At 39.0% G+C, this 24,581-nt stretch overlaps 1 protein-coding gene across 5 annotated transcripts in view; it reads right to left on the reverse strand.

The window, feature by feature from the left end:
- mical2a (microtubule associated monooxygenase, calponin and LIM domain containing 2a) overlaps nucleotides 1-24,581 on the reverse strand; it is a 43,389-nt gene that overhangs the window by 12,071 nt on the left and 6,737 nt on the right. For all 5 annotated transcript variants that reach the window (XM_084717151.1, XM_084717141.1, XM_084717131.1 and 2 more), the window contains exons 2-14: nucleotides 18,896-19,268; nucleotides 13,369-13,576; nucleotides 11,721-11,837; nucleotides 10,521-10,622; nucleotides 7,219-7,374; nucleotides 6,916-7,016; nucleotides 5,939-6,196; nucleotides 4,774-4,889; nucleotides 4,559-4,685; nucleotides 4,349-4,439; nucleotides 3,566-3,713; nucleotides 1,590-1,789; nucleotides 101-204 (exon numbers count right to left, since the gene is read on the reverse strand). In XM_084717151.1, coding sequence (XP_084573277.1) covers nucleotides 101-204; nucleotides 1,590-1,789; nucleotides 3,566-3,713; nucleotides 4,349-4,439; nucleotides 4,559-4,685; nucleotides 4,774-4,889; nucleotides 5,939-6,196; nucleotides 6,916-7,016; nucleotides 7,219-7,374; nucleotides 10,521-10,622; nucleotides 11,721-11,837; nucleotides 13,369-13,576; nucleotides 18,896-19,159 — 1,992 coding nt within the window. In that variant the 5' untranslated portion in view covers nucleotides 19,160-19,268. The remainder of the gene's footprint in view (nucleotides 1-100; nucleotides 205-1,589; nucleotides 1,790-3,565; nucleotides 3,714-4,348; nucleotides 4,440-4,558; nucleotides 4,686-4,773; nucleotides 4,890-5,938; nucleotides 6,197-6,915; nucleotides 7,017-7,218; nucleotides 7,375-10,520; nucleotides 10,623-11,720; nucleotides 11,838-13,368; nucleotides 13,577-18,895; nucleotides 19,269-24,581) is intronic.

Genomic DNA, 24,581 nt, shown 5'->3' on the forward strand with positions numbered 1-24,581 from the left:
TATAAAATAAAACCCACATGAACTGAACAAAAAAAAAATAATGGAAGCCACAGACTTTGTCTGTAGTACATGAGATTTAAACATTTCACTGTGGAGTTACCTTTGGAACCCGTTTTCTTGGCAGTGCAAGATTGAGCACATTATTATTACTCCTGACTTCTTTAGATGGATAATCTTCATTGTTTTCATCCACCCCTCTGGAACCTGCAGTAGAACACATGACTGCATTAGAGTTTTCATTGTTTCCACAGTGCACAGCCATAAATCAATGAGAAATGACCATGTATAGTAAATTAGGAAAGTTAGAGTGGTCTGGAAAAAAGAGTTACTGTATTGGTGCAGGAAAATGCTTTCGCTAAAAAAATAAAGCCATTCTCAATCACTCAGCTGCATGTCAGAGGTTGGTTGGTTGGTTGACGTTCGACATGACAACATAGTGTAGGTAAGCATTAAACTGTCCTTCAGTAGAGACAGGCAGCTGTTTTCATGTTGCCAAGAATCTGAGAATGTTGCAGACTACAGCTCTGGTACACATTCTTCTCATGCCACTATACTTGACTCATAGGACCACACATAACTCAATAAATGTATTAACAAGAAACCAAATGACATTCGAAACTTTCTCTGGAATATTTTGTTGTCGTGTTAAGAGGTTGCATAAATATAAATCTGAGGTATCAAATATGTGTTTTAGATGTAGTGTAGTGTGGAGTAATTGTTTTTGCATTGCTTCTGGCACAACTTCACTGACATTATGGCAAAACCTACAAGATTTACTTTCCATCATTGAATCTGCAAATTTACGTAGTTTGGAATCTTACAATAATTCATGCAAATTTAAGAAATGTGCATGAAGGTTTTTAGACATAGCTTTGTTAATTAATGTGAAATGAACAGCTACATTCCACTTGAAAAGATCATGCATACTCTCAGAAATGGATACAACAGCTTTCTGAAGATTTGGCAGCCTCTTTGACTTACATAGACACCTTGCCAATGCCTGTACAGTATTTTATATAAAAATACTACCAGGATTGACACACCAGTAGTAAGCTAGGATTGTTTAAATTGCCTCATTACTTTATGTTGTATTTATATTTTAAAATTAATGTTTCTTTTATTCCTTTTAAATTTTAACTTGACTACTTCCCACTCCTTTTGATTAAGGTCCTCTTGGAAAAGCTGAGTCAAGCAAAACTGAGTCGAACAGAGTCAAGCAGAGTAGAATCGAGACAATATATACAGTAGAATAAAGTAGAATCAAACTGAGGGCTGGGTACCAACAGGGGTCCTTGAGTGAGTTGTAGGAGGTCCCAAGCAAAAGAAGGAATGTAAATTTTTAACTTTAATCACATTTTTTTGAATGTTGGAACATCAATGGAAGCAATATCATTGGTCATTTTGATTGACTGTAATTTATAATGATCCTAGTTTGAAAATTGGTTGACAATGAAGACTTTATTATCTTCAAACCTAAACATAAAAAGGAGGATATTCCTTAAGACAAAATCCTTTCAAATCGGGGGTCTGTGATCTAATGTGCCAATCTACTGTGGGGTTGACAATTGGGGTTGCCCGGAGCAGTCTACCTGAGGGAGGCAGAGGTGTACCACGGAAGAGCTCATAGAACTTGGACAAGTAGGTGATCATCCTGGTCTTATCCAGCTCCTGATCGTCCATCAGCTCCTTCACAGACGCGAATGGCCGGATCCCAAATTCACGCTCACTGATGTCGAAAGCCAGCTGGAGGTTTGCAGCATGGTCCTCTTCATTTAAAGATTCAAAATCTCTGATAGATAAAAGAGAGAAAGCGAAGGATAATAAAAAAAAAGATTCAGGCTACGTATGTCATGGCAAAGCAGCTAGTTACTGCGTCAGCCTATGGTAGGGTTTCAATGTATCCTGACACAGTTTTAGATCATTAACTTCTGTTTGTTTCTATTTACATTACACTCTGAAATACATACATAATGAGATTTCTTTTATTAGACTGTACTGTTTCTAAAATGCATATTTTCATAACAATGTAAACGCCCTGAAAAATGAGACAGGAATGTAACAGAAAGGTTTGTAACAGAGATTCTTAAAAGGATTATTTCCTGACTTTCATGTCTACATGTAGGTGTCAGGTGACTGAGTGTAAGATAATATGCACACTGATACAAAAACAGTTAACATAGGTGCAAAGGAATGACTTTACACAGAAAGTTATCTTACTCAATTATTCTTCTGTAGGAGAAACTGTCAACTAAAATCACAGGGGAAAGTGGTGGCAAATTACTTCTAATGGGTAAAAAAAAAAAACAACCTTGCTCTGACGTCTCCACCCACACTGACGGTTTGCAGACACCACCAGAAATAATGTAAAGAAGAGAGCAGTAACCTAGCAGCAGCACACACAAACTTTGGAGTTATTCTATAAGTACAGAGGCCTAGTCTTTCTTTCTTCTTTTCTCTCTTTTCTACGAACCTGCTCCCCTCGCTGCAGTCTGCTGACATGCATATGGAGGAGGGAAAGGAAAAAATGCCAGTGGTTCCTGGAAACTTACAGGACCACGTGAAATTGTAGTGGCATGTGGCGAGGTATGAAGGCAATAATTAAAGAGTGAGAGGATATAATTAGATTTGTAAATGTACTAATCTACAGTTGCACTGGCTAATCCCATGCTGTGGATGGCAGTCTAATTCTAAAAAGTGGAAACTAAGGTATAGCCTCTGTTTTTAAGGATGATTTTGTCCTATAAGTGGGCACCAAGTCCCACGAGTTGTTTTTTTCCCCAGCTCCAGATACACTGATGGAAAGGGCCATTTTTTCAATTTAATTACTACTCTGTATTTATTTCCGTTGAGTCGATAAACCCACTGACAAAATGTTCTTGGTAAAAATGTGTAAAACGTACTCTGTGCCCTCTGAAAACTCCTCTGTTTGCACCTTATACTACCAATTAGCTTTACGTCTAGAACATCTTTGTATGAAGTCTTCCATACATCTATCAGCACTCTAAAAGGGTCAAGTGTTTTACAAGTTGTGAGGAGGTGGTTGAGAGCACAGCAGAAAATACACATAGATAAAAGAGCTGCTCTCATGCCAAGCATATTTTACACACCCACAAGAAATGGATTTTCTTCACAAGTAGTCGTTAGAAAGAGGGTGTAGAGTTCATTTTTACAAAAATACAGGTTTGTCCTGTGAAAGTAAGTACGCATGAAATACTGAGACAAGATTATGTTAAAGGCATAGTTCAGATTATTTAATGTAGGGTTGTATGAGGCATAGTCAGTGTATTAGGTACAGTAGATGGCAGTTGGCACATCCACAGCAGAGAAGTGTATTAGCACGGAAGCTAAGCAATGTACGACTGTACTGTCTGTGCTGGTACTATTCTCTCCTTCACCTAAGTGGGGGCATGCTGACCACCATGTAGGTAATACACTGATGATAGGTAAGTAACCCATACAAACCTATTTCAAAGAATCTGACCTATCTCTTTAATGACAATGGTTTTAGATGGAGAGATGCAGAGCAGCATGCTGGTACTGCTTTTATCTGATGTGTTTTACGTACATCAGCTGGGGTTTGAACCTGTGGATGAGGGCACACAAGGCAATGCCGCTCTTCCACGAAGACGTCAAGTCTGTGATCATCACATTCCTGTAGCCCTCTGTCTGTTTCTGGCACCAAGTAAGAAGCCTCGTCGGTCTGATCTCTGACTCTACAAAAGAAAGACAGATTTTTTGATAAAACAACGCAATTCTTCAAATGACTAAACATTTATCACTGCCAGGAAGTTTAGCCGGTGGAGGATATGATGTCACACGCATGGACACAACACATGGCATGCCAACAAATAAGGTCACGACAGAAATGCTGGGACTGGGTGCTGAGGTATGTACACATCTTTGTCATCTTTGTCTGGACACGTACTTCCTCAATGCCTTTGGTGAATGACTCAGGTTACTTCAGTCAAACATACAGATCACTTCAGAATGTAAAGCGTCTGTGTTTACTGTCAGTTCCAAGGACATACTGTATATAATCCCTATCTGGACTCTGCAACACTATAATTAATGTTACAAAGGAGGACGAACGTTTAATTTTTGTCTCACATACATCTTATCAGGATACTGTTAAAGTTACGAATTCTTTGAAAAGGAAAGAAAAACTCAAAGTCAAAGTGTTGTCCATAAGAAGATACTTTCAAAGTAACAGGGGAGAGGAAATCCTTATCAATCAATTAGATCACAGCCTTAAATAATCTGAGGAGGAGTCAGCAGCAGGAATGCTTTGAACTACAGATTCACTCATACAAACAACGCACAGGAATCTGCCAGTTCCAGTTAAACTCACCTCGTCTGCTGAGATTGACAGGCCGACGTATGGTAGCAGCACGCTCCAGAGAGCAGGACTTCAGCTCTGCACTGATGTACAAGTGACGCACCTGAAACAGGAAGGAAACAGAAAATGATTACCAAGACGCTCAAGAAGATGTGCATATCTGATAAAAATGGAGCCTGAAGGTAAGAAGCTGACATTGTGAAAGTGAGTTCTCCCTCTTACCTGGTGTGGCCTGACACAAGAGGAGTTGAGGTTGGGGTATCGAGTCCCAGGGTCTATGGTGTACTGTTCAAAGTTCTTGGCAATGTTTTCAGGTGTTGTCTGAGGAAGTAGCCTGTAAATACTCTCCCTATAGAAAAACAAAAAAACATAACGTTAAATACATAATTTGACATTTGACAGACATAATAAAAAACATAATAAACTTGAGTGGGTACCTCTCTGCAAGCACTTCCAGAACTGTCCGACCGTGAGCCCACCTCTTTACCATCCAGGCTGTGTCAAAGGCAGCTAGGAAGCCTCGGGCACAACCCGTCCCCATGGGCCAGAAGGGCTGCACAGAAACAAATAACAAATATATATGTATTATTTTTTGTATTGTTCTGTAGTTTTCTGTATTTCTAAGTTCTTAAGAACTAATTTTTATTTAGGTGGAGGCTTCAAGTAAGCTAACATAATTTTGTGTCAATGTACATGAAGAGACAAAACAACATCAACACTTCATTACTTTAAAGTAACAAAATCACATTGCAAATACTGTGCAGTAAATATTGCTATTTGCTGCTAATATTGGTATAGATTGATTTTGAAACTGCAAAACAAAACATTACAGGTGATCTAAAATGGACATACATTACATAACATACATACAGTAAGACAAGCACTGCATTACAAAAGACTCAGAGGATAAGGCATACATGCAAGATGGGGGAGGATATAGTGGTGTGATTTATGAAGAGAGAGATGGAGAGAGATAGGCAGATTGTGAGTGTAGATTTCCTTTGACTGAAGAAATGCAGGAAAGTACAATTAAAATAAAGATAGATAAATAAAAAGGAAAAAAGGAAAACTGTAAAAATGTGGATAAATAAATGTTGCTTTTAGCAATTATAAAATCAAAACAAAAAATAATGGTATAATTTTCTTGTAGTTATTTTGACAGACTTGTTTTGCTTTAAGTTGAAATATCAAAGTGCTGACAACCAGACTTTATATATTTATAATAATTATCTATGTAACTGCGCAGTTCATATTTCTAAATGAATTGTAAGTCCCTGTGTGACTTAAGACCATCACAATCATCCCAGTGCTGAAAAACTCAACTGTCTCAATAATTGCTGGCAACATGATCATCAAGGATGAGTGTATACACAGAGAGGAGGAGCAGCTCACAGCCCACTGAAGCAGGAACATCAACACTTCTCCTCTCACAGACTCTTCAGCATCTGGCCTGTGCAAACTGAGCCTCCAAGCCATGACTGCCAGATTGTCTAACAGCTTCTTTTCCCAGGGAGCCAGGCTCCTCAACACCCTGCTACCTTCCAGCGCTCACCAGAACCAAAACTCAGTTTAATTTACTTGATACAGTTTGCCCTTCCATACCTCTAAGAGACTGTCGCCAACCAGTGCCACCAGCAGCTGGTGTCCAAATCTCTCCCTGACCAGAGCAGCGTTCTCAGAGGCGTGCATGCTTGTGAAGTCGAACATTGCCACATCTGGCTGCCCGCAGTGGTTCATGGCAAAATCCAGCGTGGGAAGCTGGTAGTTGGTGCCAAAGTCAGCAGCCTCTCGGGCGTAGCACAGAAGAGCTTCCTGGTTGACGTTTTCGCTGCTCAGCAGCATCTGGGTGTCTATGTAATCCTGTTGAACAGAAGCATGACACTCACGAGAAGTTCACATAGAATCAGTCTGAGCTTAGCAGTTCTAAAAAACAAGATACATTTCTTTATGATCTGTTCCCCTAGAGAGTTTCTTTTAGTAATGCTGTACACAGAAGTGAAATAAAAGCTGGACAGTATCTCAAAAAGCGTAAAACAACAATAGCACAGACTGTGAACATCATATGCTGACATGTTTACAACTAGCCTGGTTCTAGACCTCTGAAGTGTTGCCAACATTTCCACAATCTTAGCGATGCAAACAGAATTACTGAGTGAAGCAAAATGGCACTTCACTCTGATTATCAGGCTATTATGTAATCTAACCTAATGCAATTACTGTCTGCCATGCAATAGCAGCATAAAATAGTAACAGAAATTATTCTAATTATTTCAACACCTCTCTGACACAGTTCTAACAAAAACAAGGAAAAGCTCTAAAGAATTTGTATTTGTTGAGGGCATTTGACTACATTAAAATACATTATTCCCTTCATCAACATCAACAGATGATGCTACTGAGGAAATGACATGTATGTCAGTTAGTTTTTACTGTGGAAAAAAAAGTGTCCCTACCATAAAACAACCTGCTTTCGGCCTACTTTTTCACCACTGCCTTCCTCCAAGTTGTAATTAGATCTGCTCCTGCATTATGGATCACAGTGGATCCCTGAATAGTTGACCCACACATGTTCTGCTTACATTAATGACGACTCCCTTGTCCAGCAGGCTCTGTTTCTTGGCAGTCATGACAAAGTAATGCGTGTTGTCCCTGTAGTACACAATGTTCTCCAGGTCAATACCTGCAACAAATGATATGGTTTGAGAATCTATAAATTTAAAAAAGCACCAACGGGGCATCAAATTGTTGCACAGGACATTTGAAGTGATTGACTAAAACCCATCTATGTGTATTAATTACAACCACAGTAAGCACAAAAAAATCCAATATTTCTTTTAGATCATGCCAGCGAACACCACAGTCTGACTGTGCTTCTCTCCCACCTGTCTCCTCTTTGAGGTCGAGAAAGAACTTCTGGTTGAAGATGAACGCCACGCCACTGATCTCCTCTACTTTGGCCTCTGCAGTGGTGTTCCTGTTGATAAAGTTGGCTGTGATGGCGATTGCCAGCTTCCCCCTGAACTCCTTCCTTTTGAAACCTGAGAGAGAAAAAAGACAGATAAAATAACAGAGAAACTGAAGAGATGTTGATCTTTCCAAGAATACCAGGCCTATCGGCTTGTCTGGTAAAACCAAAGGAAACCTAGCACTGAACCATAATTACAAGGCAGTTATTTTCAGTTAAGAGGCAGCTTACCAAGGTGAGCCTTTATATGGCCAAGGGAACAAAAGCCATGGATTGTAAGAAGCACCAGGAATTAAACAGAAGGATCAAAGTTTAAAAGTTCCTTAATTAATCTTCAGAACTGCAAGTGTAGCAGTGAAGGGCCACTTGTAAATCCCTAATACCATACAACAGTGTTTCATTTTATTAACAACAAAGTAAAGATTCTGTTTTATACTTGTGTTCAAGGAATCTGATTTAATTAATCCTATGCTAATACTGAAATGGAAAAATTGTTATTTTCACACCTTTTCATTTCAGATATTTTTAATCACAGGACAGCTACATAGGAAACAATTCAAAGATTCTCTCAATGTTAATTTTCTATATCCCGACCAAAGCTCAAAACTCCAAGCACACATCATCCATTCATCCATTCACACTTTAAAAAAACATCAAGAAGACAACACAATATTAAAACAACTGCACTCGGAGGTAAAGTGGTTTGAGAACATCATCTTGAACTGTGCAGAAGTAGTGGAGAGCATCGATCTTCAGAATGTGTTGTAGATTAGTCCATGTGTTTGGTGCACAAAAACTAAAGGCAGATTTTCCAAACTCAAAATAAACCCACGGGACTTGAAGCATAAGACAGTTGGTAGAAAAAGTCTGGTAGGGGCCTGTGGCCTAGTCCAATATAAATGTTATTTAGGGTGGTGAATATCCAGTTAGTGATTTATCGATGAAACACTGCAAGTGTTTATCACACCTCTGAGCCAGAGGAGATGTACCAACTTTGTTATACAGAATGCAAAAGCGAGTGTCAAAAGGATCTCTAGGGTTTTGGGAGTGGAAGCAACTGCATGACCGTCTCTATACTTTTCCTGTGATTCAAAGAGAAGCTGAGTCTGTTTGAGTCTGAGTTTTTTCTGTGGTTCAGTGATAAGCTTTTCAATATGATGTTTAAATATAAATTATTCACCATGCCAAATACCAGGCTATTTATACTCTGTGGCTCTCAATATTGCTACCATTCAGTGTGGATTGGTGTAGTCTGTTAAAATCAATATCTTCTGCTATAGATAAAAGCATGAAATTTGTTTTACTAGTTTACTAGTACTAGTTTAAGGTTGCATCTTGAAAAGCAGTAAAAGAAAGTTGTAGGTTTTCAACAGCAAGTTGTACAGAGCCAGCAAAACAAAACAGAATAGTGTCAACATTTCACTGGTGGATTTTCAAATTACAAAGTTAATTTATTTGTCACTTGACAACACAGTGCAAATGCATGTTGTAGTACCTTTATGTTACACAATGAAAAAGTATTTTATGGTGGATTGAGGATGATGGGTTGAGGAGTTTTACAGTGTTAGGAAAGAAGCAGCTCTATTGTCTGGTAGTACGGCAGCGGATCCTTCTCTATCTCTTACCAGATGGCAACAGGATGAAGAGGCTGTTAACGGTATGGCATTGTCTTTTGTCTTTTTATCTTTTCAAACCAGCAAGAATCACTAAAAATGTCACTATCTCTACAGATGTAACTACGAGAAAGAAAAGAAAATGGATGTATGAAACAGTGACATTATTTTCTGGGGGGTAAAAGTAAAGCATCTGAACTTGTGTCACCCCTCTTCCACACTGTGACTGTTAAAATTCATGGAGGACCTTTTCCCCTCTACAGATCTCATTGTATTTGACTATGTTTTACCGTAGCTAGGCCACAAAATTAGCTCAAAAGTAGTCTGACTGCAGGGGAAATTTATTTCCCCCAGGCTTGTTCATAATTGAAGAATGAGCTAAACATCTTGTTCTGCTCACAAATTCCCTTTTTAGGAATAAGCATCTGATGTGAATTGGTTGTTAGATGACAGCATTTTTAGGAAAGAGACCGAAACAGTGAGACAGACAGAGAGATGGAGAGAGTCCAACATGCATGCATCAGCTGCCGTACTGAGTTGCGGCTCTGCACTATTTCTGTACGGTGTTTCAGTTTGATCCTTTCCCACTGGGAGAGATCAATGGCTTCATATGAGCCTAAGTTTACAGAAGGTGAGTTTCATTTATAGCATCCCAACAGAAATAATGCAGTACAAGTTATTCAAAGTGAGAGTCCAGAAGCAGTCCTGTTGGATGTCTTGGACTATTCAATAAACAGAGGGTGTGCTGGGTTTTATCAGAGTTAAGTTAACACACTTAAACATGACTTTTTGTTCTCCATGATACTTCAGAGATTTTCACAATAATGCAAAAGTATAAACTTCACAGTAAACTCTGGAAACAAAGTGTTTAGTAAACATGTTACGTATCTGTGACAGACACTCAAAAATGTATTCAGCAGAAAAATACAAGCTGCTGCATGAGCTATTTTCTTACTGCAGAAATGAAGAGATACACGAAGAGATATACATCAAAACAAAAGGAGGCCAGTATATAAATAACATTACAAATACATTCACACTTACTGTACAACTTGAGTGCTGAAATTAAATATTTGCATTTTGCATTTGCCTATGTTTATTAAAAATCACTGGAGAAAACAGAAAATATTAAAGGAGAAATATGTAGGACCCTGGCATTCAAAATGAGTACTGCAGTCCAAATAGTGAGACAAGACAAAAACAGACATTCTGGCCTGTAATAGAAATTTATTACACTTTATGTGTAGTGTTGTAGTTGGAGAAGCCAGTATTTCAACTCAGAATGTTTTCTCTGATGACCTATCCAGGTCATTTTATGATTTAGTACATAAATATATTACATATTTCTCCTTTAACTAATGCAGAATTGTTGAGTATTGTCATGTATTGTTGGAAATTATGCGCATTTTCCCATATGCCAGTGCCAAAGTCGTACAATAATCTGAATCTGAATATTAGCCTATTGTTATCATTTGGGTTATGGATTGTTCCTTCCTTGATCAGAAACAGTAAGTAACTTTATATCGTACTTAGTGGGCAAAGTAAAGTACATCCTTGCCGCATCATCTATGCTATCTATCCTCCCTTCTGTTTGCTGGCTTCTCACCTTCTAGAGTATTCCTGCGTCCGTCAGCCCCGACCACGACATCAAACTCAAAGTTAGCCACAGGGTGATCAGCAGGTCGGATTGCAGCCCTCCACCCAAGCCCTGAGAAATGGAAACAAAGACACAGATAGAGTAAGAGGGGAAACAAAACAGTTCATATAAATTCTGGAAATATTCCCTTTGTGCTGTTTTGTTGCTACAAGCCAGTAAAATAAGGAAAAATGTGGCTTTTCATGTCATGTTTCAAAAAGAATGCTTAATGAGGAGCGAGCAAAAGAAATAAGGTCCATTGAATGTGGCTTGCAAACTTGACTAACAGGCACTGTTTGAAACTTAACATTAACCATTGTAAGTATGCAGTGTGGGTGCTGCAGGAGTGTGAGACCAGCACAGTAACAGCTTGGCAGTCTGTTGTGTAACATCGCCATGTGGAAAATGCATTCCATGATGTCAAGGGCACGGCTAAGTCTGTCACAGCAGAACAGGAGGGATAAGTCTGTGTCTAAATTTAGGCGAGGTTCTTGTTGTTATCAGCGTATTGATATTACAGCTGAAGACGCGACACCTGACAACAGTGCGCAAGTTATTTTCTTCCTGAGAGTTATAGTCCAACGTGGGATGAGAAGGTCATCTACACTGCAGTGTGCATGCTATGAAACATTCATGAGAGACATGCAAGTGAAAAATTCTACATTTCGGAAACTATGTTCATCTACTTGCATTAATGTGATAAGTAGGTGCCATACAGAACAGGCATGTATTCGAGCACTAACAGGGAAGTCAGGCAATATACTTGAACTCTGCTAACCTCATCTAAATATGATGATAAACTAGATCAGTGCCAATGTTTGTCTCCTGTTTATTGGTGGCTGTCAAGGAAATTAAATACTGGAGGATGAGAAGTCACTTGCTGCCTGACCAGCATTGAAGAAGAGTGCCAAACTACAGAGTGGGAGAGTAAATACAGATCTTCAAGGCAGTATCTGTATAATAAACTGGCAGATGTAGTCGAGCTTTACACATTATTAAACTTCTCAGCCTCATCCTACTTCATTTCTCAGTAGAAGTGTTTCCAGCTGCTTCATTCTCCTCTTCTTCCCAAAGCTTGCAGGTCATAAAACAACTGTCAAGTGGGTGAATATAAAAGCACTATTAATCTATTGTTTGACGTGTAACTGAAGGGAATGTGTGGACGGATACCTTCATTTTCCTGATCCTCTGGAGGTTCCAGCAGCTTGACAAACTCCACATTGATGTGAAACTCTACTGCAACAATCAGGGCGACTTTCAGTAGGATCAGCTGCAGCTGCTGAATGCCTATTTAACACAAACACACACACATTAGTGTTAGCGAACAGATGTTAAACACTGCCAAACTTTGTGTTTTGTGTTATGTTGTCTTGACACTGCTGAGAGCGAGGCCTGAATTTCATTACTCTCTCGTACCTTTGTTTTTCCTCTTGTTGTTATATTGGAAAGATTTAAAAGAATCAATGTTCAAGTAATATTTAAAAACAGATTAATTAAATTATATTTAATAAAGGATTATATCATTATTTTTTAATTATGTCCTTTATAGGTTATAAACCTAAGTCATTTTCCGGATATATGTATAAATTTCTTTCTACATCCATTCTTTTTGAAATGGTTTTGGAATCAGTCACTCAGCTCCATTTATAATCCACTGTACAAGACAACTCTACAGAAAAACAGAAGTAGTAAGGTTCACTTATGGGTTAAAGAAAGGAAATACATATTGTTGTACTGTACTGACACATTTTCTCAAAATGTTAAGCTATTTACTGGAAAATTGTAGCATTTAAAGGCATAATATGCAACTTTTTCCCTTTCAATCATCACTTATGGCCCATTAGAAGTGTTGGGTGGTGTCTGTATTTGCAGAGACTCTGCCCACTGCCTGTATTTTCTTATTTTCTCATCATGTTTCTGTGCTCAGGACATTCAGAAATAACCCACAATGTCTGCATATGACAAAATGTTTGTATTTGACTTATCTGAACAATTTGGAAAAATCCTACTGATTATACCTTAAGGAAAAAATGGATAGATGCAAAATTCAAAAGAGACAATACACTGTTAAGCAGCCAAATCCCACAAAACATGAAAAAAACAAAGATAAATGTATGACCAAGACACAATAAAAAGCCATATAATGTGTAATAACAAATGGAATTAAGTAAAAAATAGGATAAGAACTGAGAATAGATCTTATAAATCAAAGGTTTTCAAAATGGGAGACTCCCCTGAGGGGCTCCAAACAGTTTCAGGCAGTGAATGGAAGTAAAAACTATCACATCAGTTATCAAAAGGAGATCACATAGAATAGTCTAAATTTATGTGATTTGCTTTAAGAGATACAGCAGTTTGGGGGAATTTCACTGTTTTCCAAGATTCAGAAACTAATAAATGCCTTAGGACAGATTTTTTTATGTGTTTGGTGTAGTCTGATGTTATGTTAAGCAATACACCAATAATAGGCTATTATGGCTCAAATGCTGAGTGTCTAAGGGATCAAATAACATAATCATAATCCCATAGATATCCAGGAATTGAGCAAAATGCGCAAGTAAATTCATGTAGGTGATGAGGCGCCTTTTTCCAAGCTTTGTCCGAGAGGAGCCCCACAGTCGCAGACTCTGCAAACCCCTGCTATAAATATTTATCTCTACTATATACTTAATATAGACTGTACAATTTAAGCATCCAATAAAACATTGTAGATTTAAGAGGAAGATCTGAGTTCAGACAGACTAATAATATGTGATTCGAGGTCAATGAAAATCAAAAGCTTGCATCATGTTTTGTTACTGTAAAGTCAGATACTCACTGATGTGGTCTATGGCCCCGGCACAGAATTTGCCATAAAACTTTTTGGCCCCAAGGCCCCGCAAGTCATGAATGGTGTATGGCCAAAGGTGCAGCACATTGTTCCTCGAGAAGGAGTCTCTTTTCTCGATGACCACCACTTTGGCACCCAACAAAGCGAGCTCAATGGCTGTCCGCAAGCCACAGGGGCCTCCTCCGATGATGAGACACTAAAATAAGAGAAGATGACAAATCGCTCTCATTATTACCCACGAGGCACAGAGAAATGATATCTATAATCGCAGAAGGCTGAGACTTTTCCCGCAGAGAGGCTGAAATGAATCCTACTTGTTTATTAAAATATAAGGGAGCATTAGCACATCTACATGGATCTTGAAAGAGAGCAGCACTTTACTGCACCACTGTAATATTTAGAGGTTTCTGGAGTGTCCCACTCAAGGACACTTCAGCAGGATAGAGACACTAACTCTGAGGATCATTTTAGTCTTGAGATGCCTTCTCCAGGCACCCTTGTGTGTGTGTGAGGATTGTTAGTAAAACATACGAGTTTTCAAGTGCCTGAAAATGGGTTGTTTTCCATCAATCTAAACCATTATTACAACCTTTACATATCTAAGGTGTTATTCATGCATCAACCTCACCCAAAAAATGCATTAAGTCAGTTCATTGAGGTTACAGCGTCTGTCTGAGAATGTGTGGCTCAAACATGACATCATTCTCTTGAAAGATAGATGAAAGAAGTGACGCATGTGTGCTGGCAAACCGTATCTTCTTTCCTTCTAAACATGTTAAGAGGCACTCTAGAGAATTGCATAGAGAGGAGATGTGACATTGAGTCCAGAACCACCAAACCACTTCTGAGGGATGATCCCGCTGTGCTCAACGAAGTGGACAGTCTCCTGTCTCGATAGCCTCAGCAAATTAGTGCTGAAAATATCCTTTCTTTTACCTCTCCAGGAAAGTCTTCAGTTCATCCGACAACACAAAGAGCTGAATCCACTCTAAACCCCAACTCTAAATCCCACCAGTATGCAGACAGGGGTTTGTCACATATTTGAACAGGAGGACTCACTTCCTGCAGTCCTGTGTGTCCACCAACTCGATGACACAAAGTGAGGATGGGTGGGTATCACCCATCTTTATCAGTTCTGTGTGAGACAATCAGACTGGGTTCTGTTTATAGAGTAACCAGTGCCAGCTGACAAAAAACCCCAAATCATACCCTAAAAGGCTCTCTGCTCCTGCACAAAAAACAAGATGATTGTTGCTTTAGTCATTCCATATTCTCCCTCCGGCTGAACTCTGGGGTGGCTTCACAGGGGGATGTGGGTGATGAGGAACACAATGTGTCATCATGTGTTGCCTGAGGTTATCAGGATGAGGTAATCTCAGGTGTGAAGCACACATGCAGGTGGTTGAACTGCTGCCTGGACAAGTCTGCCTGCTGGCCTAATTTTTTTCTCCTAACAAAGGGTGAACAAGTGTATCGGCTATTTGCACAGCCAGGGACAGAGATGGCAGGACGTTGTTAAATGTGCAGAGGATTAACTCAGTTTGCTCAGATGTACGCTCACCATGTGCAACTTTCTATCTAATCTCATGCAACTGTTTTCATCTGTCTATCAGTCGTTAGCAGTAACAGGCTGTTTGTTCTAGCCTGTTTCCATTCGCTGATATGTTATTCTAGATATGAGGCTTTTCCTGACTGCTTGGTCCACATCTGTTGAGTCAGGACACACACGCTTCCTTTCAGCTTCCCACCTGTGACCTCGCTCTCAGTTCGTCCAGCTCCACCTCTCCCTGGTCACATTTCAGGGTTCAACATTAACCATAGCCCTATTGGCCACAACAAATGACTCTGTGACCGCCAAATATTCCACGTAGGCTGCCGAATGTGGCCACCACATTTTATTCCCATACTGTGAGCCTTCGCCAACACAATGTTACAGTTCCACAAACATTGTGATTCTTCTGTCACTTTAAGTTCAACATGCTACAAAAACAGCAAAAAGTTCTCATCGACAGCTAGCTACCGATATGTCAGGAGTACTTAAATACGGGTTTACTTTGCTCAAACAGCTACTGTGATCCTTACTGAAGAACTAGAAACACAATGGCAGTCTGTGAAAAAACAAAATGGCAATGAAAATTTAGTGAATGAAAGCGAAAAGTGGCTATAATACGACAAATCCAAAGATGTGATGCATTATATGTGCCACCAGTTTTCTCAACTAGCCAAGAAATCTAGTTCGATTTTTACTGGAAAAAATGCTTCCAGGAAACACCACATCACGATTCATGGGGAAAAGTCAAGTGTGACAGTTATGGAAGCCTGTACTAAGCTGCATCAAATTCCCTTTTCTCTATTGCTTTTACATAAGTTTACATTTGGGCCACCAAAAATGTACTTTGGCCACCAAATTTAGGAGTCTGATGGCCCATGGGGCCAGTGCTTAAGAATGTTAGCATCTATTCCTGCATCCTTCACCTGAAATGAACCCTATCTGTCGGAGTATTTGTAAACTCAGCAGACAGTGTGACAGTATCTTTCAATCATATCATCTGTTCAACTAATTGACCAACTGACCTGTTTGGTAAAGTGTTGCAGAGCTTTTCCAGTGAGCCAACATGCACAATAGCAGCACCCTGACTCCGTCTGACTTTAATGAAATACTACTTTAATTAGTATAATTGGTAACACCTATGTTTACCCTACTATTTAGGTTATGGGTTCCAAGTTCGTTTATGTTCTGTAGTTGTTAGAGCATGCGGAGGCTGTTTGGTCTAAACACGGATCCAATGGAGATGAAGTTGTTGTTGATTCACAACTTCATATTATGGATTATAAAAAAAGACCAATTTGCAATTATTTGGTGCACAGTAAAACTTTATGAGGAAGAAACTGACTGTGGTTACATGTCAGTGTCACAGCAGCCAGCTGTGTCAGGCCCATAAAACACAGATGACATCACATCCTTTAAAGATTGCTGCTACAGCGGGAAAATGAAGACGAGGTGCTGAGTGATTTCACATCTGTCACTGTTTAAAGAGCTGAGTCGTCATAAAAACATGACTCGTCACCTTGTGGTTCTCCCATGGAGAGGAGAAATAAGTAATCAAGTAAAAGCAGATTGTGGTTCCTGTCAGTCATTAAAACCGGCTCCATATTGCTCTTAAGCATTTTATTAAATCTCTGGTTTACTACTTTGGTACACAGTTTTATTCTTATTTTACCTTACATTACATTTTATTTACATTTTATTTTAGAACACAAGCCTATGGATTGTCAGAATTACAAAATCTGAGCTAAAACATTTGGCCCAGAAGTTTCACACTTTCATCTTTCCTATTTTGGTGTTGCCTTAAATCAGACAGAAACTGTTAAACTGAGCCAACACTGAAGCATTTAAAAAAACTTTAATAACAACCTGGGTCTGGCTCCAACCTTTGAGGAAGAGCCTATAAAGAGCCGCACACACCCTCGGTATAACTGGGGCCAAATATTCATAGCTGCTGAGTGATGCTGTCTGTTTCTCTGTGCAATAAAAACACTCTTTCAAGCTGAGGACAGCTGATGCCTGGAAGGTGATCACACTCCTCCAGGTTTTCCTACTTTCCCTCATCACCTTTACTGCCAAGCACCCCCCATCTCCTCCACCACAGACCCTAACATGATTCCTTTGTCTCTATTGCAGCCATCTCTTCATATTTCAACTCAATAATGGCTCTCCTATAGCTCTCTTCTTACTCGTGTTTATGGAATTTGTTCTTTGTCTGTAATTTGCTCTCTGAATGTGATTGGCTGTTTTTGTGTTATTTGGCCGCAGGGTGAGTTAGATGAAGCAGTGCATAGCTGTCAGGTTGTTTTTCTTCTGTGTGTTTATGAAATTCTGTGTCATGTTTCATATGATTATGTCCACATCTGTTGCTTGTTGTGTTTAATGTACACTGCTTATGTGTCTTGGCTGCCATTTTATAACATTTTTGTCTCTATGTCTAGATACATTTACACATGATGGACACACTGATGGTTCAGCAGTGCTACATAATGTATTTCTGTACAGCTTTTTCATCTAACACCTGTCTGAGAGACAAAGAGTCAGTGCATAGCATATATATCTCTTTAATTTCCTGTCCTGTGTGTTGGGAGGTGTTGCAGTGAAAGAGTAAGTGTTTCTGGAGTTGATGGGCTGTGTCTTGGCAGGTGGAAGTTATAGTAATAACCAGGACATTGCCTTAGCAATGGTATATCATAGTGTATGTTACCAGTCCAGAGGAGGAACAAAGTACAGACTGTTTCAAAAAAAAGGAAGCACATGATTAAGGCACAAAAACATTTCCTAAATCCTAAAACATTAACTTATGTGTATTTTTAGATATATTACATGTAATGCTATTCATATCCGTAATTTGTTTTCATGGAAAAAAGTACAAATTTGGCTTTCAAAGCTACCCATAAGTAACTAATGAAGTAAATAAGGTCACTGTGAAGAGATGACATGTATTTTGCTGTTTTTTCTTTTTTAAATGGGTTGTGGCTGTGGCTGTTGACTGGGATGGTGGATGATCCTGGAATACACCAACAAATAGGCTTTTTAAAATAAGTATGTTATCACACCAGGGCTCGAAATTAACATTTTACCTCAGTGTCCCATAACTGTCTTTCAGTTATCCCAGATTTAATGACCACTGTTCCACATTGAGCTTCTTTTTACATTTTACATAATAAATTTTGTTTATTAACTCTGTGTCAGTAACCCACATCACTCACTTTGTTCTGCCATGGATGTTTTGATGCTTGTCCCCTGCATTTTTACATTTAGCTGAATACAAGATTGAAATCACCACAGGTGTTTGGAAAAAAACAGTTTTCATTAACCTTTTATCATTGATTGAGTTACTGTGTCTTGTTCAATCAATAAATGCATCACTGCAAACTGCAGTGCAAATGCAACCCTTTTTTTGAATGGTATGCAATGATACCAATCTATGTACATACAGTTTGAATGGATCTCAGAGTCAACAATTTTATTTTAAATACCATGTGTGTAAGCATACATACTGTAGCATGGAGCTTGTGCTGGTGCCAACTCATATTTTTCGACTTTGAACACCTACCAATTAAAATGATATACTGTATATTCCATGATGCATGAATGGAATAATTGAATTTAATGATAGGTTTCTCTTCTGTTCCAGAATCATCCCAGACTGTACCTTTGCGTCCCAGGTGCTTTTTTTTAAGTGTTGTAAAACAAAACAATAACCTAGCTTTGACAAAACAGTGCACATGTAGTCCATTTGTATTGAGATGAATTACCTAACTCATACCTTACTGAAAATGACTGTCATGATAAACTGGAATAAACAATAGCAGTTGGAAAATAGGAAATCCATCTAAAGTTGTGTAGTTTACATTGGAAAAAACGCTGTCATTGACAGAAAAATAACTTCTAGTTCACTGACCCATGATTAGTACATTTTTGTGGCATAAAGTATAGCTGTACAAAACATGTTAATAAATTTACCTTGGTGCCCACACATGCTTGGCCTTTCTTGTACTCCTTATGGGACATCCTCTTGTCTAGCTTACTCCATAGTGCTTTGGCCTTCCAGGTGGTGACCTTCGCCTTCAGACTGCTGTAGAAGGTGCTGCTGTCCGCAGGGTCGAGGTCCAGCTGTCTGCAGAGGACGTTGAAGGCCTGAAGGGTCCCCTTACAGGTCGAGGCCTGGACGAAACTTTCGAACAGCTTCCCCACATTATTGTCCCTCTCCTCCTCTGTCTCTCCCATCTTCCCCCGCTGCAGTAGATGATTTGGTGTACTGAGGCTCCTGCTTACTACAGCACTCTCTGCCAGATGTGGCTACACCCTCAGCTTGGCTCGCACCGTCATGCCCAGTCTGAGGAGGCAAGACACATAAGAGTCTGATGTCATCTCATGGCAGAAAGTCTTTCACAGATGGCTTCAGGCAACTGGTTTTTTGATACTCTATTATTAGCCTGGACATGTTTCGTAATTTCAGTTAATTCAAATGGTTTATAGATCAGAATGTTAAAGTACTTTACATTAAATTGACAACACAACTGTATTTTACCTGCACTATGACTCCAGCTTACATTATCAAGAGTGCACACAGTACTCATCTTCATTAATCACTGAAACACAATTAGCTTACAACCACATTGACAAGATAGCATTCCAAGTAGAGACAAGGCTATGAGATAAATACTAGAGAGTAAAAATAAAATGAGCCAGTCTGTCGTCACACAGCCGTCAAGCATATTTATTGCTTGTGCTTTACTGAAGCATAACCATGTGAGCCTATAAAAGGAGCTGTTTGTGGTTCTACGTTGGAATTATTGGTTCAGCAAACTTTAAAACAACTTCAAGGTTCAGTGATAGTTTTATACAGAACAAAACTGTTCAACTTCAACATGAGGTACCCACCATGAACAAATAATCACAACTATACTGTATTGTTACAAGACATCAGGGCCCATATTACAGAAATTTGCAGATCCTATCTTAACTGTTTGGTAGCCATGGCTGCTCTTATGGCTTTTATAGAATAGATGCTGCATATAGTCAAGTCTGCTATCAGATCACCTCTGACTCATCTGTTTTGACGTTAAGAGCCCATCACTGTTTTTGCTTTGTTGTATGTTTCAGTATTTGTCAATGAGAATAAACAAATAACCCTATTTTGGAAAAAATCTTTAATTCTTACTATTTTATCTTCAGACAAAGAAAGAAAGAAAGTTTCTCTAATACGACCCCAGTTGTATATTTTTTCCTAGAATCATGAATTGTTGGCAATATATTTTTTCTAGCATGAAGTCTTCCATTTTGAAGCACAAACCTTTTTAATAGCTATGAGGGAAAATGGCTCTAATGAATCAACAATACACTTGCTACATTTGCTGCACGATACTAAGATTGTCAAAAGTATCAATACTTCAGTACTTTTCAAGACTGCATGTTTAAAATGTTACGGTATTCATTAATTACAGTATCAGCAATACCAAAGTTCTAAAAAGTTTTCTAAGTACTAATTCAAGACCTCAGTTCATTTCAGTCTTTTCAGTCAGTCGAACTTTGGCGTGCAGCAAAACCAGACAGTGATCACTTTCTTTTTGTAAACCAGCACTGTGCACAGCTTGTGTTTGTGTGTCTAGGACATTTTTTTACTTTTGCTGTGATATCAAAAGCGGTATCGAGTATCCTATTTTTTTTTTACTAGTGTTGTATTGCTGGCAGTTGCACCTTTGGCACTATATAAATACATTTTCTACTATATAAACCATCTTCAACGAGGTAAAAAGTGGTTTCCCTATACTTGCAGCTCAAAAACCACAGTTTGTTTCTGTTAAGCACCTTTCATTCCTGGAGTGCAGAACTGACCATGGATGAGTAGACCGGAAAACTATTTGTCTTGTGGTATTTTGCATTCCAGCGGAAAACCAGACAATGCTTTCAGCAGTAAGAAAAGAGGTCTTTGAAACTAGTTGTAATGCAACCCCACACCAACACTGATTGATTGGCTTGGATTGGGCATGCATACTTAATAGTCCACCCTCTACTCAAGTATGTGCATTCAGTATGCTTACATAGGTGCCTGTGTGTGAAAGGCACTGTTAGTTAAACGCACGCTCCCTGTCAGAATAGAGCTGAACTGACAGAATTAAATACAAAGTAGTTTTCTCTTTCCTCCAATCAACCATCAAGCATTTTGAAATTCATGCCAGAAAATCTGTGCCAAGACTCAACATCAAAGCAAAATGTGGAAATTTTCTGCATTAAGCATGTGAGTGCTCACTTGGGTGGAGACCACAGCTTCTGTGAGTTTTGGGTGAAGTCTGCCTTTGATATTCTAATGTCCCATGGAGCGGGATGGGCAGAGTTACAGAAGAGGTCAGGTTATAGCTGCACAAGACTCAATCACACCCCCACACCAATCCACTATCAGTAGAGTAAGTAAGCCTGTTGTTTCACCTCACTTACAGTTCAGATGTTATTTTAGGTTCTATCTGTAATGTTGACATCTAATCAGCTTTCACTTTCCCACCACATTTTGGCTACTGATTGATTGAGTGAGATCATTTTTTATCCCAGCTACCATGTCCCTGAGACCTGACTGAACTAATGACATCATCTGTGAGCTACAATAACAGACACCCGCCCTGGAGCATCAGGTGGCTATGTGACTGTGCCACGAAACTGTCCATAGCGAGCTTTAGCGAGGGACAATACATCAGTGCATGCAAAAGTTAGACACTGTATCTAGTGACCATTCAGTCTTGGTTCACAACCATGTTTTTTGACTGTGATTTGAATGTGGTGAGATTTTGAATGGTGCTCCTGAAGCACCAGCATTTGCTCTGCTAAAATTAGCATATTAATTTGCACAAGATCCTGTTTGGCTGTGCGTTTGCATCCTGTTTTGATGCTGCTGCTGTTGTTGTTTTACATTTCAGAGAAAGATTTCAGGCAGAGAAAGGAACATCAACCAGCCATTCCAGATACTGTGCAGCTAGGGAAGGGTATCTGTGCTTGATATCTTTTTTTTATTGAGGGCTAGGGTCACTGGATCTGCGAAAAAAAATTGCTAGGATAAACAATTATTTTAAAACATTTCACATGATAATTTTTTAAATAATACAACTTGTCAAAATAAAACTAGTTGCACAAGCAGTGTGGTGAAAAGCTCATGCTATTATTGTGTCTTGTATTAAAATACAAAAAAAAAGACAACAAGACAAAAAATAATGGCTTTCAGACAGGAGCCAGATCCCATCATTCACTGAAATGGCTAGCTCGGCACCCAGCACCCGTGGGCTAAGTCACAGCTAACCAGCTACTGGCAGTTTGTGATTAGTTAACTTACTTTAGCAACAAATAAAGCTATCTTTCCATCAGGAAACTCCACAAACAACCTCGATATGATATGTATTCTCTGTTGATCAGAGGCTGTGTTACCAAGTGACCGGTCATGCTCACTGGGAGATAGCTGAGCCTGGTTTTGTCGCACACTGAAGGCAGCTAACAGCTAACACTTATGGGTAGCTGCTTTAGCAACAAGTACACTATATGTCTATCAGGAAAGCTCTGTAATTAAGCAAACAAGAGTTGAAGCTGAGCAGCCGAAGACTATCAGAGAAGAGACCAATAAATAAACTATGATCCAGTTTCACCCAATTCAGTGAATAAAGTTGTACTTTTGTACTGAGACCCAGCCTTCAGAAACACATATAGCACAATACATGTGTGATCAAAACACTTTAACATCAATTTTCATTTCATGGGAACTTCAAAGGTACCAGCTCTTTGAGCCGATTTGTAATAGGTATCACTATCACTTTATGGGCACTGGTATTGGTATTAATATTGTAATTTTTTAAATGATACCAAGCTCTACTGTGCACTCAGGTGACCCTCAGTCTGCTTTCTACACCTTTGTTGCTTCAAAAGGACCCTGTCTGTCTTGTTGGTAGATTCTGTGGACCCCTGAGGCCACTCATAGCAGACATTCAGCTTCAAACTCAGTGAGCTGACATTCCTTTGCCACGTGGCCAGAAGAGCTCTGAACTGCTCCATCAGCATGAGTCCACGACTCACCTAGCCCTCTAACTGGCTCCACCAGCCAAGTGGTCACAGGACCACCTCCATCATTTTTTAGTGAATTACTGTCTGACTGTGAAGGAGTGACAAGCGATGACTGAGACAGTCATGATATATGATGCAGGTGCTTTAATCTTTCATGCATGGCAGCAGACTGTGATGGGAAAATTGCTTTGTATTCTACCATGTGGTAAGTGGAGTATTTAGGGCCTACATAATGTCTTCTATAAAGCCTCTCTGGAGTTATTTCTTTTGACAATTGAGTTTAAATTAAAATTGTCTGAGGTATAGAGATGTAAATTTTTGCTAAATATGGAAAAACTGGATAGCTACATTACAGAGACAAACTTTAATTTTCATTACTGCTGTTTGTGGCTATCTTTTCACAAGAACAGCTAATAATAATTTGATGTTGACATAATTTTATTCTTAAATTTGGCCAGTTTTCACTAATCTCTCGTGCCTTTGCTGGAAAAGTTCACATATGGACATGTTGACTGTACTTATGCTTTCACATTTCAGTCCAAGTAAAGCAGTAAAAAAGGCAACAATTATTGGAACCATCTGTTGTATGAGTCTGCGAGGGCTAATGAAAAGGTACCACTTACTGTCTTCATGGCCAAGTCAACGCTCAGCACTCAAACTACATTGTCTCAGACAGAGTCCCATGACTTCACCATCTCAGTCTGACAGAATGGAAAGTCACTTTTGGGCAGACTGAACAAACCCACAGAACGGCTGTAAAAATACAACTAATGACAGACGAAGCGGAAAGAATACACACACACACACCATACATCACAGCCGAGCCATATAATGCTAACATACAGTATAAAGCTTAAGAGGATCAGAGTTTAATGGCGAGCACGTTTTAAGTCTCCTCCGGTCTGTTTAGAAAATGATCTTATTGAGTGAAACCGACGGCAGCTAATTGAGAATGTGAGCAGCAAGGATATATTTATTTGTACAGTGAGGAATTTATACAGTGATATCTGTGGTTTGCTATTGCTTACTCAAGCACTTCAATCTCCTGATACTTCATGTATCGTTTTACCATGATTTGTGACATTACTTTACTGTACACTGACACACCGCCTAAAAAGAAAAGTGTCCATAGGATGGATGTGCAATTGAATGTGAATATTAAAGCACTGCTGTGTGTCTGAGAGACATAACAAGCTATGTGTTTCCAGTATGGTAGAGAGGGAATGTTAGGAATGTGAAATATGTACCTGTTACACCTGGATTGAAGAAAGAAAAATCAAAACCTGTATGCTTTTACACACATACATAGCAGCCACATTCCCATTAAACATACACACATTTTCTTAAATGTTTCTTAACACAGTTTCATGTTTATTCAGTAATACTCTACATTTACTGGTTCACTAATCTGGCAATTATCCGTCTATAAAATGTCAAAAATTTGTGAAAATGATCATCCAGTTTCCCAGGGTCCACATTACATCTTTACTTTGGTCCTTTGGTCCTAGTTTTGGACCTTTGAACATCTAAATTAATTTTCAGCCGGGACAAAGCTGTATTTATTATACAGTTCTCATATTGGCAACAAATCTCATACAAAACCAACCAT

The sequence above is a fragment of the Lutjanus erythropterus genome, chromosome 1 (genome assembly GCF_056507025.1).
Source record: "Lutjanus erythropterus isolate fLutEry1 chromosome 1, fLutEry1.hap2, whole genome shotgun sequence".
NCBI classification, from domain to species: Eukaryota; Metazoa; Chordata; class Actinopteri; order Lutjaniformes; family Lutjanidae; genus Lutjanus; species Lutjanus erythropterus.